Raw genomic sequence first — 19,449 nt, forward strand, 5'->3', positions numbered from 1 at the left:
CATCAAATATCAATAACACTTTCTATTCACAGTTATGGGGACTGAGGCGACTCAGGCAGGGTGCACATTAGACAGTATACCAGTCTATCAATGGTTTAATGGAGAAAGACCAACCAAGGTTGTAGGTTTGGATTTAGTCATGGAGACTTGGGTTCTTCAAAAAAAAAACTGAGCAAAACATGCATTATAACACATTCGTATCAATCTAGCCAATAACACATTATGATTAAATTGTTTGTCATGGTTTCCATAATAATGGTAGTTTAACAAAAGAATTATAATGCTATTTAAATTGTTGTATTAGTAATGCACATGTTTCACTGAATTAATACTTAAAGGTGCAGGATTTTCCTAAAAAGGAGGGGCCAACTTTGAATGCTGTTTACAAACACCAACTGACAAATCCTGCATATTACACCTTTAATGATAATTTGCTTCTTTACTCTCTTTATTGCCTCATCTTCCATTGATGACAATGACAATATTGATGTTTTTCCGCAATAAACATCCAGAGGAGGTTGTAATTGGTGTTGTTGTTGTTTAGCCATACTAGCAGATGGCTAAAGGGATGGCAATGTCAGTTTGTTGGTTGGCCTACCACTTTGGTACAGGATGAACTGTTGTGAGTTTTGAACAGACACTCCCCAGAGGATGAATCCCTCTGATTTGGTTGATCTCCAGATGTTTTCCAGGTGCACCATCATAAGGTTTTGTGTGAAATGTCTCGAAAACTATTGGATAGTTTGTCATGACATGACATGACCTTCATGCAACCATCAGGATTATTTAAATTAACTTTAGTGATCCACTGACTTCTCATTTAACAACATCATCATGTCAAAATTTCCATTTTTCCAATACTTTGGTTTATGACGAAATACCTGCAAAATTTGTTACATTCTTATCATCCTCAGCTGCACCTTGTGTTTAGTACTAATTAGCAGATGTTAGCATGATAACACGCCAAACTAAGATGGTGATCATGGTGAACGTTACACCTGCTAAAAACAGCATGTAAGCATGTTAGCATGATGTTAGTATTTTTTTTACTCAGTCACTATAGACTTAGTCACTAGTTTTTGTTTTGTTACAGATCTTCCTGGAGGGCTGCACTTGGCCCAGACCAATTAAAGGGTTAGCCTTTACCTTTAGAGGCAAAACCCTGCGCAATGTCCGCAAAGTACTTGTGCTGCTCATAAATCTTATTGCTATGAGTGCATGATGATAACTGAAGGAGACCTAATCAGGAATTTTTATCAACTTAGTGCTTCTGTCATCTGTATGATGACAGCTGGACAGTAGGATGACACTGTTTAGACAGATTTTAGTGAGTAAATCAAACTGAACCAGTAAAAATGGAAGTACAAAAAATAATTTTTAAAAGTGTGGGGGACATGTCCACCCCTCACCCCTCACCCCAAGTGGAAATGATGCCCTTGCAGACAACATTATTCTGACCAGCATGTTTTTGGATGTCGAACCATTGAGCCTCCATATTGCCCTGCTATTAACCCATGTGCTATTATTTTCAATAATAAGGTTGATTATCTTACATAACAGTGCATTTCTAAACCGCCAAAGCAAATCTTGATTTGTAGGATTTAGAATAATAAGAAACTCTTAGCAGCTCCTAGCAGGAAGGGCATCAAATGATCCACACTACGGCGCTGGTAAATTGCCTCCATATTGCCTCATCTAATGCACTGGGAGGCTGGTCATAAAGTGCCATGAGGTAAACATGTTGCAGGGATTTCCATCGTGTTGAGTATTTTGTATAACACTAGTAATTGGTGGTTTGAAGGATTCTGTTTGTTGACAATTAAGCCTAATAAATCCAGTTTCATGTATTCAAGAAATGCTGTAAGTAAACATATTGATGTGTAAAAACATTGCTGTAGCTTCCTCCCGTTTCCATGTACAGATCGAGTAGGTTAAGTTGTGCCAGAACCCCACTTTGTTCTTTTAAAGGTTTACCCACAACAAAACTGATTAAATTTAAATTTTATTTTAATTTTATTGTTCATTTCATTTTAAAACTATTTTGAACTGTTAAACCATATTATATGTTATAAGAGAAAATAGGCCATTAAATCCCTTGAAAATGCATGTGTGATGTTTTAATGTTCAATGATCATTTACTAGAAAAAAAAATAACAACAACATAAAATAGCGTTTTAATTGTCACATGTCCTCTTCCCAATCCAAAACCTTGATGTAACTAAGTAGTCATGAAACTTTTATTTCAACCTGTCTCTATTCCAGCCATTATCTGTACCCACTTTATCCATTTGCAGGGTCGTGGGTCCTAGAGCTCATACCAGCTCACATTAGGTAAGAGGCAGAGTAAATCCTGGACAGGCTGCCGGTCTATCACAGGGGTGACATGTTTACACTGACAGTCACACTCACAATCATGCCAGCAGGCAATTTAGAGCTTGGATTTCACCTAACCTCTTTGGACATGTCTTTTCATTCTCTCAGTTTGGATTGGCAAATTCTCCATGATCTGCAGTTGGTGTCATTGTTTACTTCTGCTGTCGGGCCAGTGTAGTTGCAATTACAACTTAAACGCCTTGGAACATGAAATGCATTGTGCAACAGCTTTAATACCGTAAATATGACCTCCCTTCATGAGCAAAAAGTGAAATCTCTGTCTCTTTCTCTCTCTATGTTTGTCTCTCCTCAGTTAGCAGTACCTGCCATGCTCTTCTGGACAGATTTCTGGAGGAAAACTTCTCAGATCAGCTGTTTCCTCATCACTTGGACTCAGATGATGACAGCCAAAGTAAGAGTTACTGACATAATATGTATTACCATGATCATCATTATCTTCACTGGTAATGTTTACCTGCATCAACGTACGCAGCTTGATCTGATTGGCTTGGTTGGAAAACACAATTAAAAGGGGAAACTGTGATAGTGTGTAGTGCACATACACAGCACATAAAAACTTGAAATCTGTTTAAAGGTCAACTATGACTATGTGGCTAATCATCCACCACGAGAAACTTGACCTTTCAGGAATGGAAAACTGCTCAATATGAATTTCAGGTACAAGTTTGGCTCGAGGTGTAACAACACTGGGTTGTTAGATTGGGGAATTGAAAGAACAAAGCAGCACACAAGCAGCATGCTGACACCAGTGAAACTATTTGGCAGTGAAAAAGAAAAGCCGCCACATTTTTGGGTCATTTATGATCAAAGGAAGCTTATTTTTAGTTGATTTATGACAGACAGAAATGAAAGTGGGTTTCAAAAGAAATAATGATTTAATAATGCGCCTCATATTTCTGTCCTTTTATCCCCCAGAGGGATTCGTATGGCTGTTTGCCATATTAGTCGTAGTGGCAGTTTCCTCTCCAGCCATCACATGATGTCTCGCACGCCTCCTTCTTTCTCATCCTGTTCATCATTGTGTTCAACACAGACAGACACACAATCACTCAAAATGAACAAAGAGTCTGCCTGTTTGGCTGTTACATTTCAATTAAATTTAGACGAAATTTAGGCCATGGACCAAGGACTTGGAAGTCCCTAGTGAGTCCAGGACTTTTTAAAACATTATTTAGCATTATCATACAGATTATTTAAGCATTATTAGTGTGGACTACTACACTCACATGAAAAAAAACACTGGCACATGTATCACACTTCTGGATCCAAAAAGTTGAAAATTTCTAAACTTTTGTTTGTTGTCAAAATAATACAGTTAGAGGGTTTTGCAGGACTGGTGGACGGCCTCGTGTATTTACTTTTTTCTGAATGTTTTGTTATCTCAGAAAAACAGCTTGTGATGTTGAAATCATAAGATATATTTCTCGTGACCCAAAGAAAACAAACTAAAAACATCATCTTCGAAATCAGTTTTGCCTCGTTTTTTGGGGAGTCATGGATGCTGTTTGTTCTCTCCAAAGTTTTTTTGACTACTTGGTTTTGAAAATTCAATATTTATCCTGTTTTAAAATCCTATTTTTATAGCTAACAGCTGGCAAATACTATGTGGAATTTGGCAATTTATGAAAGTAAAGAGTGTATAAACATTGCTTTGGCAGCTGTAAGTCAGGTAAGTTTCATAGGTATACTTTATCCTTTGTTTCTGCTCCAAGCATTCATGTTTTGTGTAAACAAGACAAAAATGACATTTCCATCAATCATAGTGATTTCTTTATGTGTTTTATCCCAGCTTTTTTTTTTTTTAAAGTGTCCATATCTTTGAATAACAGTCTTTTCTTTATGTCTTACAGTTACCTCCTGTGATTTTGAGTCTGTTTGCTTCTGGACTTTATCAAATCACAGCCACCAAAGTGACTGGTCAGTGGTGTCTCCACAGCAACCAGAAAACACAGGCGCACAGGCTGGGATGATGCCTGTGACCGACCACTCAGTGGGAAGCTCTGACGGTAACAATACAGGGACTCACTGAGGTTCAACTAAATGAGTGCTTCAGGATACATGCTTTTTTCATTTGTAAAACATTTTTCGGAGAGAACATGTAGACTTCTGTTGGGAGAATTTACATAAAGCTTTTCTGAATTTGTAGTTGATATGTTCTAATACAAAGTCTGAAATTTTTCCTAATGTTGAACCATTTATCAAATGAATAATGGGGGTGACAGTGTTATGAGGCTGCTATAAAACTGTCAAGCATGAAATTTCTACTTTGTTTCATTACCCTAGGGCACTTCCTTCTCTTAAGTTCCTCCCCTGTCGCTGAGGCTTCTGGGAGATGTGAGTACCACTTGACCAGCCCGGTCTTGTCAGGAAGTGACCCGCACTGCATTTTGCATTTGGCTCTTTATGAGACTGTTCCAGCTGCGGGGAACCTCACACTCCTGATCAAACCAGTTCTCTTGGGTTCAGCTGTAAAGTCTGTGGACCTCAACCACAGGAGACGAGATGACCTCAGGTCAGCAAACACACTCACTGCTGTTTGTGCAGAATAATTATATATTAAATATGGTGCCTACTGCATTCTTTATGCCCAACATGCCCATTTAATTATTGTCAAAAAGCAAAACCCTGCATCTTCGCTGATTGAAGTGCTTGTCAAGTTGAGGTACAGCCTGTAAAATGAATAAAAGGGAGCTTAGATTCAGTGCAATGAAAGGTGACACAGGCTTTCAGGCAGAGCAAGGGCACAGAGACTAATACATTTTACTTCTGTGGTACTAAAGTTACATGAAGAACATTTTTCTTACCTGCCACATGGGACAGAACTGCAGAATTGTGACCATATGGGGACAACAGTCCCCTGAGTATTGTTTGGGAAATGTGGACAGGTATTTCCTATTGATCTAATGCTGAAGCACAGCCATCTTTAGACCAGCTAAAAGCATTCTTGTCTCTAGATGTAGACTCTGGAAATGAATTTATATATAATTGGTCAGGACAGAAGAGGGATGGGTGGGCATATGCAATAAGTTTGTACATTGGCTTTGTTAGTGTCTGTGCGGTAATGGACTAAGCAATTCCATTATGCGACGTACACAGACAGTGGTTTCATTTATTCAGCCCACTGTTCATCCCTTACTAACCTGTAGATCTAACTTGTGGATGTATTCTCCATTTAAAGCACAGTTCCCATAAGATGTGAAGCAGCTCTTACTGGAGTGCTATGTGTGTTGTGCTGTGACGTTTCACCTGTACTGACTGTTCTCAGAAGCCAGCAGCTGTCCTAACCTAACCATTTTCTTGCAAAACAAAGGCTTAATGGCCCAAATAATGGCCCCTAGATTATGTGCATTATCTTCATTTTACTGTATGCGCCTTATAGTGAGACATTACTCACCCACTCTACTGTATGTCTGAAGTGGCGACTTACAGGAATAACATGGGTGTATTTTTAGAAATGGGCTCCACTTCTCAGCTTCATTAAGTAAAGCTTAATGAAGCTTGCACTGGGAATTCAGGGTGACATACTGGTACAAAAAAGGCTCATCTTTATTCTGTGATGGTCACTGTAATCACACTGTTGCACAAGCGGAGATACTGCATGTGTTCTGCTTTGCACAAGTTGTGGCAGGAAAATTCTAAAGTGTCATGTGGGAACCAAACAATAACATCATAAGGTGACAGACGTATTAAAGGCACCCTGTGGAGGTTTTTTTTTTTTTTTTTTTTTTTTTACTACTGCTGGCACTCTAGAGAAATATAAAAGAGGTAAAGATGAAGATTGCAAACTCATATTAACAATACAGGTTTCAAAACAAGCCAAAAAGCCTTTGGAAATGTTTTATGAGGTAGTAAATGTACTCAACATGTTTGCTAGGCCTTCAGGAGGCATTTTGGCGAGAAGTGATGCATGTTTAAACAAAGTCTTTGTTTACAATAAAGAAAAATTCTCAAGGTAACCATTATACCTGGTTTCATTGAGCCTAACATATCACAACGCTGGTTGTAAACTGCCTCAGTTAATTCTGGGTTTACTGATGAGCTATGAGTTTATTCACATGAAGAAGGCAGAGTTCTTAATTACATGCAACGTCATCAGAACTATGAGCTGAGTAGTTGATATGATATGAGATGAAACGGTGATGCCCACAGGGAAATTTGGTTATTGCAGCAGCAAAAATGATATTTAGCAAAGTGAATGTATTCAGTGTGATTACACAACACCAGGAATAAATATTTAAAGTAAAGCAATGACTAAGTGTGAGAATCATCACATATGTCGGAGATGTTTATGTGTTCAGTAGTAAGCTGTGGAGTGAGTATTTTTTGCTTTTTTTCTCATGATGAACAAACTATTATGATACACTTAAAATGTCTTATGTCTTATGAGGTCAGTCTGGACGTGGATTTATTTTATCCTAATAAAACACAACAGTGGGTGTACCTTTATTTCCAATAATCATCACAAAATTACCTCATTTACAATGTCAGCCTGTCATGACTGAAAAAAACAAAATTCAGCTATAATCACTATTATGTTTTTAGTTCAAATATTTTCATTTCTCTTTATTACATGTCACTATTGTAAGCTCTATGCTACAGTTTTTCCACTTCAAATTTTGCAAACTTTTGCTTCAAGAGACGTTTTTGTGTATTTAATTTAAAAGGATTTTAAGGAAACTTGTAAATAATTAAAAATAAAGCTGAGTCTGCCCTAAATCACTGTGACTCGTCTTAAATGTCCAAACAGATACAAGCAGAGGCACACTTTTTATTCTCTAAGATGTGTTATAAAAATGGAAAATGTAGAAAATATTGGTTGTTTCTGTTTCTGAAGCCATTTTCAGCAATAATATCATAAAAAAACTACATCAGGTTTGGAGAGCTGCAACTGACATCCACGGTAACCTTTTTGTTTTTCAGTTTGCTAATGACATTAGCTAATGTTATTAACCATGTTAGCTCAGTGATTGACAGCAGGTGATTGTGGTTGCCTAGTGACAGCAAAAGGATGCTGCTGGTACATCTGCCTGTGCAGGATTTTATAAAATTCTCTTACTAATTGCTGGTACATGGATGTTTACTCACCCCTTTTAATAGAGTAACTTTAAATGTATCCATACAAGCCAAAATCACTATTAAAGATACATGTTTAAAAATGAAAAAAGGTAAGAATTCCTACAGATGACTTGAAAAGATACTTTTTTGTGATTGGTTGATGCAGGGCTGAGTGGGAAGTTCTGGAGACTGTGATTGGCCGGGTGGACGAGCCCTTTCAGGTGACTCTACTCTACACTGCCTGTGTGGGTGAAGACGGAGCCACTGTGGCTCTCGACTCTCTGGAGCTCATAGACTGTGAATCAGGTCAGTTCATTTTGTCCTCTGCAGCTATGATTTACAGATTTCTGTCCAAACTAAACACTTCAAAGGTTGTTTCTTCAGTTAAGCATCTTTGACCAAACAGAAGGAACCAGCTGTGCAGTTAAAACCTGCTGGTTCACAGTAGTACACGTTTTAGAACATCTGGTTTAGAAAGCAGATAAGTTCATTATTAAGATTTCCACAGTTTGATGTAAAGGTGATTACTGGCAGTAGGGGCTTTGTTGTTATGCTCAATATTTGCACAGCTTTACATGCCACCATAATTAAAGCCCAGGTTGATCCTGATGAAAGCCACAAGCCGAAATCCATCGTAAAGTCTGGCAACAACAGATAGTGAGGGATTACAACATGTAAGCATCCATTGTCCAGCGGTAGTCCATGAGTACCGCACAGTGCCGTCATTTTGTTCTTGCAATTCAGAAACTTGCAGGCATGAAGCATTTTATCTCGTCTACTCCAGCATAAAGTTACGCTAAATGCAGGCTACTCAGGACCTCACACACATAAAAAAGCCAATATGGAAGTTGCCCCGGATTTTCATTCAGACTCAGAGAAAAGCGTTTGAAATGATTCATGAAAAATCGTGTTTATTTGGAAAGCTTTAGGAGTGTGGCGCATCTTGTCCTGATATATGTTGTTTTGTGCAAGTTAGCATGAAACATAGAGCCACATTTATGAAAAATACACCAGGTTGAAATAAACTGGAATTATCCTCTAATACTACAAGTATTGTTGGAGTTGTGACCCATGCATTATTTTGAACGAATATCAGCGCACAGTACTGTATAAGACATTGTTAAGAGATCAGATCTGGTGTCAAGATAATCACTCAGATCACACACAAAATTATTTACAGTTGATTTGCTACAACAGGTACAATTGTCTTACCTGTTTGGCAAGTTGGTTGGCTTAACTTGTGTGAAGCAATAGTTTTACAATCTGTGAAATACACCTATCCGCTCTCTGGTGAAAAGTTAGATGAGAAAATCAATACCACTCTCATATTTTTTCGTCAGATATAAGGCCAGCAACCAGTTAGGTGAATTGTCATCTTTACAGCTTGGTTTTTGTTTGGGTTAAACAAGTGAATTGTGTTCATTAGTGAGCTTTAAAGGTGCTGGGAGGTGGATTTTGTTACCTTTGGACAGAATCAAGCTAGCTGTTTCCCCCAGTTTTCAGTTTTTAGCTAAGCTAACTACCTGCTGGTTATAACTTCATATTTACTGTTCAGAGATGAGAGTGGTATTGATCTGCTCATCTTACTCTCTGCCAAGAAACAAATAAGCATATTTCCAAAAATGTATAGCTATTCTTTTAAAGAGACATGCTTAAATGACTTCTAAATATGGAAATATGTATTTCAGTGGGTTAGAGTTGGTTCTCTATGATATAAAGGATGTGTGATTACTGCGTTGTATAATGACTGCTGTGTGATTGCTGGGATTCAGAACACCAGGACATCGAGCTGGATGTGGATTGTGGGGAATCTTTCCACTGTGAAAACTCAGGAGGCTGCATCGACCAGAGCCAAGTGTGCAATTTCCACACTGACTGTCCTTTAGGAGAGGACGAGGGCTTCATCTGTGGTGAGGTTTTGCCTTTTCTTTTAAAAAAATAACTAAATGCAGTAAAGGCTGCTGCTTTGAGTGAAATCAAGATTGTGAATTTCGATAAGTAATAACTTAAAAATGTACTTCTGCAGTTGCCTTTAGAGGTTTCCCCTTCTACAATGATCTGCACTGTTAGATTTCTGAGAGCGGGAGTGGGAGAACAATATGAAAAAACAATTAGGTTTGAATGTGTTAGTGCTTTAGATTTGGTGTTTGTGGGTAGAGAGTTAAGTGAGACCAGCAGTGCAGCAGTCCTAAGGCAGAGTGTGGGGCTACTTGCAGGCTGTAATCCATTTGCATTAGCTGTTAAAGTTTAAATCCATGATAAATTTTTAATCCGTTGACCCGAGGTACCAGATTATTCAACCAGCCAAGGGCCTCCGTTGCCCACACATTATATCTAAAATGCAGAAAGTAACTATTATATGGCCATTCTTCAGTCCATGGATAATTCAATCCAAGTGTTCCTATCAGCTAGTGTCTCATTAGCTGGAAATAATTATCCTCCATTTTCTGACAGTTTTCTCTTGAAATCATGCCTTTAAGATGTCCAAATATGAGATATTCAACAATTTATTATCCTCATGGATTTATTCATGTTTTGAAATCCCAGATTTGAAAAAAAAATGCTGCTGAGGGAAAAAAAAGCGTGTTTTCAAACAGTCAATCAATACCTTTAATTTCCTCCCACTTCAGTCCCAAATGCAACAAGCTTTCTCCCTTCTCTTAGAAAACATTAATCATCCAGTGCATAGAAAAACAATTCACCATACAGAATCAAAAGGCCTCGCTTCACTCAGTAATGAAATCAATGTAGTCAGGGCTATTTAGAGTCCTTGAGTTGTGGATCCCCGGGGGGAAAAGACCTGGGTCACAATGGTGGTGTAATTTCTTCAATGGCCCACCAGTAAAATCTATCCTGTGTGAGTGCTCATAAAATACTCTTTTTGTGATGTCAAAGGGACACTCCAACATTTTATATAATGCTTTTTTGCCATCTTATCCAAAATGAGATGAAAAAAACTCACCTCTTTTGGATGTTATCACTTGATTGAATGTGTGTCATTGGTTGTTATCAGCCTCACAGATATGGGTTAGAAGAGACCTGCTACACCTACTAGTAGGTGCATATCAGCCCACTGGATTAGGACCGTGGCACCTACCAGTTGGTAATATGCTGCTACGTTACGTTACGCTACAAAATAATTATGTTTTGTTGTGTGACAACGCTGTGGTTAAGGTCTAGTTAGGTTTAGGCACAATAACCACTTGGTTAGGGTTAGGGAAAGATTATGATTTGGGTTAAAGTGATCAACTGAGACGTGGTTAAATGTGGCAACAGTAAAATGCAGTAAAAATGTCAGGTTAAACGGCAGTAAAATGTGGTAAAAATGTCCCAACAGAGGCAAATAGTGGTCTGGAACTGTCGTCTCTTGCCTGCAACTTGTAGGTTCATCTAGCCTTCCACCAGCCAAATCGCCTTCTCTTCCTAACAAGGGAAAAATCATCCTATCAAGTCATCTTATATTGACGTGATCTGAACTATGTCACTTCCCCGGGTCATAATTACTACAGCCGCTAGATGGATGATAATAGATGGATGGATAATGGACGATAATGCCCTTCTGAACCTAGCTTGTAGGTGTAGCAGGCCCCTTCTAACTCATATCTGTGAGGCTGATAACCCCTGATAACGCCCATGCAATTGGGTGATAATATTCGAATCGTGTGAAAAATGTAATATGATATATTTATATATAATATATATATTTATTTAATATGAGAAGATCGACACCGTTCTCATGTTGTCAGGTGAACTAGCTTATTAGCATAAGGACTGGAAGTAGAAGGAACCTGCAAGCCTCACTAAAATTAAAAAATATGCCTATACCTCCCATTAGCCTGCTAAGCTGGGCTAACCAGCTCCCAGCTCTGGATCCATGCTTAATCAGTACTTAAGTAGAAGTACAGTACAAGTATTATCAGCTTGATGTAGTTAAAGGATTGCAGTAAAAGTAGTGGTTTGGTCCCTCTGACCGATGTGTTATTATATAGAACATCATTAGATTATTAATACTGAAGCATCAGTGTGTAAGCAGCATGTTACTGTTGTAGCTGCTGGAGGTGGAGCTAGTTTCAACTACTTTATATACAGTCAGCTTGTTTAGTCCAGTGGTTCACAACCTAGGGGTTGGGCCCCTTCAAAGGGTCACCAGATAAATCAGTGGGGTTGTGAGATTATTAATGGGAGAGGGAAGAAGAAAAAACACTGTTTTCAGTTTTTTCTCTAATCTTTAATTTTTGGTGAAATATTGGCTCATTTGAACATTTATTGAAATGAAACCATGTGAGACGTTTAGAGGGAAAAATCACTATTTGGTGGAGCTGTTAACCACCACAACAACCATGTTCAACATCTGAAATGATTTTATCTTTGACAATGTGTTGTATTTTAAAAGCTTGTTGTATTATCCATTGTGTCAAATCTTCATCTGGAAAGTAACTAAAGCTGTTAAATAAATGTAGTGGAGCAGAAAGAACAATATTTCCCTCTGAATGTAGTGGAGTGGAAGTATAAAGTAGCATAAAATGGAAACAAGTAAAATACAAATACCTCTTGTCGCTTTCCACCACTGTGCTTAACACACAGACATATGATTGCTATCAATCTTTTAATATTGTTCTCAGGAAAAAAACAAATAAGTGTATTTCCCAAAATATTAGAACAATGTCTTTAAACTGTGTAGACGTAGAAAGTCAGATATACCTAGTGGTTTTAGACACATTTCATATCAGGGGCACATTAGCTTCATTATGACGCTGTAACTTACCATATTAACCCAGTGACTTTTGGATGTATTGGTGACTAGCATGCTAGCTAACATGATACAACATGTAAATAAGACAGCTTTGGAGTGGTTGGAAGGTGTGTTTTTTCACAATTGACAGTTCCTCCTGCAACCAGACTAGACACATAAGCTGTCTTTCAGAGATAAAATAGATATTGATCATGTGACCGACTAACACACATAACTTCTGTACATTTTACACAATCAAAAATATGGTACTGCTCTTTTTCCTTGTCTTACATCAGGGAATTAAGATTCGAGGGGAATAGATGGATTTCTTAACAGCTGTAATCTCTGTTTCAGTAAAATATGATAATGATCTGCATCTTCCTCAGGTGCTCTTCCGTTTGGCTCACACTGCTCATTTGAATGGGATGCATGTGGTTGGTCCGTGTCCAACCAGCAATCGGCCTGGAGGAGGGTCGCTGGAGACAAACTCCTGGAGAACGAAGACATGCAGGGAGTCACTCTGCAGAGTACACAAGGTTGGCAGTGTGTGTGTGTGTGCATGTGTGTGTGTACATGTGAAACATATTAACACTTCTTACCCTTAATTTATTTGATGATATATTAATGTGGTGTGGAGAGATAGAAGTTAAAAACTCAATATTTAATCAATTTTCTGACCACAAATCTCACATTGCCAAGTGTCAAAACACATCACACAGGTTTTTCATTTATTGTTCTTTCTAGACCCAGCTAATAATAGGTACGCCTTGTGAGATTAATACCATATGAAGTTATACCACATGACCTTGAAGAGTTCATATGGATCATTTAAATCCAGCTGCAGAACATATTTGTGTTAGCAGAGCTCAAGATGGGTTTATATTTAACCCTCTGCTACTAACTGCCTTCATCCCTCTGTGTACAGTCAAAATGTATGTACAACATACAAGTACAACATAAAGTATTCAAACTATTCCTCTGTCTCCAATATCATTGTTTTCTTGGCAATTTGTTGTACAGTATGACCCATTAAGCTTTTTGCTGTCACTTTTACTGTGCACCCTGCAGGGCACTTCCTGTTTCTGCAGGTGAGAGAGAGTAATTCCCTTCAAGAGGCGTCCATTCGGAGCTCCTCTTTCCCTCCTCCAGTCTCCACTAATGCCTGCCAGGTCAGTTATATAGTAGCTAAATAATTCCTTTAGGTATTTTTATTCTCTTGTGAGGCTGTTCTTCAACAAAAGATTTTGTCAGTGTTCTAACTATTTCCTGAAATTGTGTTTATCTGTGCAGATGCGTTTTTCTTTGTACCTGTTTGGAGACTTTAATGGTTCACTGTTGGTGGCTATAGAAGAGAATGAGAGCGCCACCACGCCACTGGTCTGGGAGCGAAATGGTCCGTGGACAGACGACTGGGAAGATGTTGCCCTGCAGCTGACTGGCCTTCATCATGAGTATGTAATAGGAGAGCAAAAGGGTAGAGGAGCAGACAATTATGTAACAAATGAGAATCAGGAACGGTCTCTTGTGCCTTAAAAGAACTGCTGTTCAACTTAACTCACTTCTTTTCCTTCCCAATCCCTCAGAAACAAAAGTTCTTTCACATCAGGCTCTGTCATATTAATTTCCTTTATTTTCCTGTTCTCAAGCAGCAATTTTACAATCATGGTGAGGAGGTTGAGGATGAGTACATCTTTTAGATTGATGATGGGAAAGACAAAAATTGCTGCTTTCATCTAAGAAATGTGTAATCATCTTGAAGCATTTTGACCCATTCTCTACTACAAGCTGTGATTATACATTTACAGGATTTATCTCCTGTTGCCATGAGACAAAAGTAGACATAAAGACAAAACTATGATTCTCTGAATACACAAATGGTATGTGTTTTGCCCCAGGTTCCATATTAAGGTGACAGCTGTGTGGGGACAAGGCTCCAATGCTGACATTGCTCTTGATGATATTGCAATTGGAGCAGCCTGCTTTGATACAGGTAAGCTGCTGCTAACACATCACCATGATATGCTGGACACAGTTAAGTCACAGTTAATGGCTTTTTGGTCTGTTAAGTCTCAGTCAAGAAATCTCTTTGGCCACCTCAGTTTAGGAGTTAATAACCATGTAAGTTAGAGGTCACACGAGTTGTAAAGGGAGTGTGTGTAACCTTCGGATGAATTGTTAACAGCTCCACCAAATAGTGATTTTTCACATGGTTTCATTTCAGTAAATATTCAAATTATCCAATATTCACCAAAAATCAAAGATTAGAGGGAAAAGTCAAAAAACTGAAAACAGATTTGTGTATCAGAACTTTGTTTTTTCTTCTTTCTTCTCCTATTAATCATCTCATCATCTCATCCCTTTGGAGGGGCCCGACCCCTAGGTTGAGAACCACCGGACTAAACTAGTTATCTGTATATAAAGTAGTTGAAACTAGCTCCACCTCCAGCAGTTACAACAGTAACATGCTGCTTACACACCAATGCCTCAGTATTAATAATCTAATGATGTCATATATAATAATATATCAGTCAGAGGGACCAAACCACTACTTTTACTACAATACTTTAACTACATCAAGCTGATAATACTTATGTACTTTTACTCAAGTAGGATTTTTCATGTAGGACTTTACTTGTAATGAAGTATTTTTACATTGTTGTGTTGGTACTTTTACTTAAGTAAAGGATATGAATACTTCTTCCACCACTGGCCTCAGTGATAAGTGTTGAAATTCTATATCATTATCTCTGAGTTTGCAGTCCTGGATTTCTTCTCCCCTCATTCCTTGAAATGATCTGTACATACACCCGATGGAATCAAACTGTTGCTGACTGAAATAGGGAGTCGAGGAGCACAGAGAGTCCTTGAATGTTGAGACTTACAGATGACTTAACTGCTTGACGACTGCTGTCTTTCGTTCAGAGCTGCAGTGGTTTGTTTCTTTTACTGGCTGTGACATGAGGGTTACCGACATTAAAGGCTTTGCTACAAATGCATTACCACAATACAGCAGTAAAAATATGAGCCAACATTCCTGTGTTATTGTCATTATACTTTGGTTTTTTACTCTCAGAATTATGTGAAGACTTTTCAAAAACCCTCTACTGAATGCTAAGTGATGAATTTTAGTATTTAGTGTGGTATTAGAGTTGATACACACGTGTGAATTGCGATTAAAGGGATAAGTCTGTTTTTGTTTGTGTTTCATTGAAGGGAAGGCTGATTTTCAGTGGTTTATGACTGTAGCTTAGCTCCATTTGGGCAAGATCACAACATTTTCTAACTGATATCAGGGTCAATTCAGGGTCCTGGAGTAACTTCAGTAAGCCATAACGTAAATTAAACATTTATGTCCTCTCTCTGTGCTGGCTCATGCAAATTCAACAATACTGAATTGGTTTCAGGAAGGGGTCTGCTAAAGGACAGCACATTGAACCTCAGATCTAGGGTTGGGAAAAGTGAGAACAACACTAACCTGTAACAGTCAGCTTTTACAGAAAGTACATTGACTGACTGATAAATGTAAAGGAAATAAATGCTTCTTTGTCTAAGGAAATCCATCCATTTTACTTAATTAAAATTCTTTAATTTCCATTGATCTTTGATGATGCAGGTGGATGAATGTGACTCCTTTTCTCTCTTTCCTCCCACCTTTCTCTGCCTCTCCTCAGATCTCAACTCTCTCCTGCCCATGGCTGACTTGGAGGATTTCTTAAGCCCCCTTCCAGAGCCTTCAGCCTCAGGTAGTTACCTTGGTTACCTTGTAAATTTCCAAAGCGTCCCTTGTCTATCGTGTCATTTTCAATCCATTCTGCATGCAGAATTTACATACCATGTTGTGGACAGTCGCAATTTCCCTTGCGGCTTGAGGCTTTATCTACTGAATCAACCGACCAGAAGCGTTTAATCCATTCTGCATTCAGCACTCACATACCAGGTTATTCATGCAGTTTCTAGTGACCGTCCTAGACGCCATATGTGTGTTTCTTTGCTCCGATGTTCAATTGTTAATCTTTATTGTGTGACACTCACAGAACAGGACTTATTTCTTTGTGTACTTTATTCTTTGCATACTTCCACCCACAGTGTTTTTTCTTTTGTTTCCATTTTTCTAGAGGTTTCTTTGATGACATGGTGGTTTAACTCATGTGGTGCCAGTGGACCCTATGGTCCGACCCAGGCCCAGTGTGACAGTACCTACAGGAACAAAAATGTCAGCGTTACTGTGGGAAAGGAAGGCCCCTTGAAAGGAGTCCAAATATGGAGGGTTCCTGCTACTAACAGATACCTGTAAGTAATAGAGTGCAGGGATTTGATGTTCATCTATGTGAGATTTAAGGTTAAAGTTACCCCTGTCTTTGTAATCTGTTTACAGGTCTTGGGGAGTATTACTACTTATATAAAAAAAAGTTGTATAAAGCCTTTTGTGGTTTGGGTTGGGGCTGAAGACTACAAGTTTGAAAATGGAAAAAAATCTGAAGATGTGGAGTTAGAAAGTTAACAGATGTCTGGAGCATGGCCCTCATGTCTGCAGCTGCTTGAGTCTAGAAGGTCAAGGCTACATTAGCCGCTACTAGCATAACACACCCAAATTTCTGAACTGATCTTGTTGCATTTTGGGAACTATAGACTCCAATTTTTGACAAGGAAGAAAAACACATTGAATAAAAAATATATCTGTTTCTGCTGCATTGATTTTGAGTCAGAAGTCCATTGGAGTGCAGTGCTAAATGGGTGGAGTACTATTTTAAGAGAAAGAGTTAGTCTTTATGAATGTCATCCATGACGATACAAACCCACATACGTTTATACTGTTGTGTGACTCAGACAGCTGGGCTAAGTGACAATTTAGAGGTGCAACTGCAAGCTTGGGGAATAAATTGTTCTGGCCATGCTCAGTGTAACTGATTATTGTCCTGCCAAATCAAGACGTAAAGCAATTTGATTGTCTTTGCAGAGCCAGTCGTGGGACCTCATTACCACACTCACGACACAGGATGTGAGAACAGGAAAGTGGCAAGATTAATCATGGGATTTACAGGGTGTTAAATTACTCTGGCTAAATTACACTGTAGTCTCTGCCAATATCAACACAGGGCATCTTTATGGTCAAAGGAAATCTTTATAAAACCACAGGTGATTGTGTCTCCTGATTTGTGAGTTCTGATAGATGTCTATAACTGTTTTCTCAAGTATACTGCAGTGTATCCAGTATGATATATACTGTGGAGCCTGGGCCAGAAAGCAATTTCTCTCAGTCACAGCATTTAATCCCCTCGCGGTGCAATGATCTCCCTCAGGATCTCTGCCTATGGGGCTGCAGGAGGGAAAGGAGCCAAAAACCACAACAAACGCAACCATGGGGTCTTCATATCTGCCATATTTCCTCTGGAGAAAGGAGACATACTTTACATCTTGGTGGGCCACCAGGGAGAGGACGCATGCCCAGGGGTGAGTAGGGTGAGCGCGAAGACAGGCTGGATGGATTCGTTGATGTGTTTGATGTCCCGGTGGGATATCTTTTGCCAGAGAGAGGATGACCTAGATAAAAAAAATTTCTTGCCTGCTGGATTCATTTTTTTGTGTGTGAAGATGGCTTTTCTCTGAAGCTTGACTCTCCTTCTTCCTTTGGTGCAGAGAAATCCCCACACCCAGAAGATCTGCCTGGGAGAGTCGTCGGTGATTGAAGACGACCTCAGGGGAGGGGCGGGCTCAGAGTGGGCTGGAGGAGGAGGTGGAGGAGGGGGAGCTACCTACATCTTTAAGGTGAAAGCAAATACTTAATTCTGTGTTGTTCCGATATTGTGTTTTGCTACTGTGCGCTTGTGTCATACCTTGTAAAGGTTAAGTCTACATACTGAATGGCATCAAAATGTCTGTGGGCATACTGAAACGATTCAACGGTATCTTACACTTTAATCCACAGGTTTAAATGTAGATTGGACATATACTAGGGATGGAAAAGCAACTCTATCATATAATTTGCAGAAAAAAGAAAGAAAAGAAGGTTCTCGTCCATTACGATCTGCCATCTATAATAAAATGGAGCTTTCCTGGGTCACGTTCAATTTGCTCTAATTTGCCCTGCTGAGACTTATGCCTTGCAAAACTCTAATGCTTTCCCATTTGCAGTAAAGGATGTATGCATGCAACGCTAAGCATGTTAATAGTTGAAAAGGCCTCAAATGAATGAGATTTACTGTGATGCTGTGCTGCCAGATGGAGGGCAGTGAGCTGGTTCCTTTGCTGATTGCGGCTGGCGGAGGAGGAAATGCCTACCTGGAAGACCCGGAGTCCAGTCTGGACCAGATACCACTGGAGCAGTACGAAAATAGCACCATAGCTCCCAGTACCAACGGTCAAACCGGCGCTGCAGGTACTTCAATATAAGTTATATTGTTACCAATGCAAACTATAAAAACATATATTTTCTCATTTACCTGTAGTGGTGTCTCGCCATGCAGGTAGTTTCATTTTTATGTGCCCAGGTTTTGAGATATCTGTCTTTGAGATTACTCCTTCCTCTCTAATACAATGCAGGTAAATGGAATCTTATGTTTAGTGCTTACAACAATGAAAAATTACTTTTCAGAATCAGTGTTCATGTTAATCGGGATGTACAGAACATGTGGTCAAAAGCTTTCATAGGGACTATTTCTTTAATAAAAGTAGTTCTAATGAAAACTGTTGATGGTGCAAAATGGCATTAAGTTTACCTCTTAAGCAATAAACTGGACATTTTTTGTGGAGTATACCTTGAGAACAGCATACATTGAATATTGCACAAAAAATATATATTTAAAGATGAAAACTGTGTTTTTTCAGTATACTGTATATATAGTTTTAGTTTAGTATATACAATATTTGTTGTACCTCTTAAAACCCTCCAAATCATTCTGACTTGAGGAGGTTTAGGGCAACAAGTTCATATAAATGCTGCAAAAGAAAGAAATTTCATTTTTCATTGTAGGTGCATGAGTTATTGGTGTTTACATAATGGTTAAAATAAAGACTGTTTTACTGACACTTGATGGAGTATGGGCAGCACGAAAGAAAGAACAGAATAAAACATTAAATAACACATTACGTACAGTATAAATTATACATAAAATGACACTGAAAGATGGTTGCTATTTTTTTGGTCATGTTCTGTTATTTTTCTCCTTGAAACTAAGTGAGCTTGAACTGTTGTTTATAACTGAAAACATGTTCTTCATTTCTGTTAAAAGTAGCGTTAAATCCTGCACATCAGGACACGTTGGTTGAAG

The 19,449-nt window shown here is 38.7% G+C and overlaps 1 protein-coding gene across 2 annotated transcripts in view; it reads left to right on the forward strand.

Moving 5' to 3' along the window:
* The window catches only part of ltk (leukocyte receptor tyrosine kinase), a 62,470-nt gene that overhangs the window by 25,266 nt on the left and 17,755 nt on the right, over nt 1-19,449 (forward strand). For both annotated transcript variants that reach the window (XM_042388173.1, XM_042388171.1), the window contains exons 2-15: nt 2,687-2,785; nt 4,245-4,400; nt 4,678-4,906; nt 7,616-7,755; nt 9,222-9,359; nt 12,568-12,717; nt 13,250-13,350; nt 13,472-13,632; nt 14,077-14,171; nt 15,853-15,924; nt 16,297-16,471; nt 17,482-17,632; nt 17,819-17,947; nt 18,401-18,557. In XM_042388173.1, the coding sequence (XP_042244107.1) occupies nt 2,687-2,785; nt 4,245-4,400; nt 4,678-4,906; nt 7,616-7,755; nt 9,222-9,359; nt 12,568-12,717; nt 13,250-13,350; nt 13,472-13,632; nt 14,077-14,171; nt 15,853-15,924; nt 16,297-16,471; nt 17,482-17,632; nt 17,819-17,947; nt 18,401-18,557 (1,953 nt within the window). The remainder of the gene's footprint in view (nt 1-2,686; nt 2,786-4,244; nt 4,401-4,677; nt 4,907-7,615; nt 7,756-9,221; nt 9,360-12,567; nt 12,718-13,249; nt 13,351-13,471; nt 13,633-14,076; nt 14,172-15,852; nt 15,925-16,296; nt 16,472-17,481; nt 17,633-17,818; nt 17,948-18,400; nt 18,558-19,449) is intronic.

The sequence above is a fragment of the Thunnus maccoyii genome, chromosome 16 (assembly GCF_910596095.1).
Source record: "Thunnus maccoyii chromosome 16, fThuMac1.1, whole genome shotgun sequence".
Lineage (NCBI taxonomy): Eukaryota > Metazoa > Chordata > Actinopteri > Scombriformes > Scombridae > Thunnus > Thunnus maccoyii.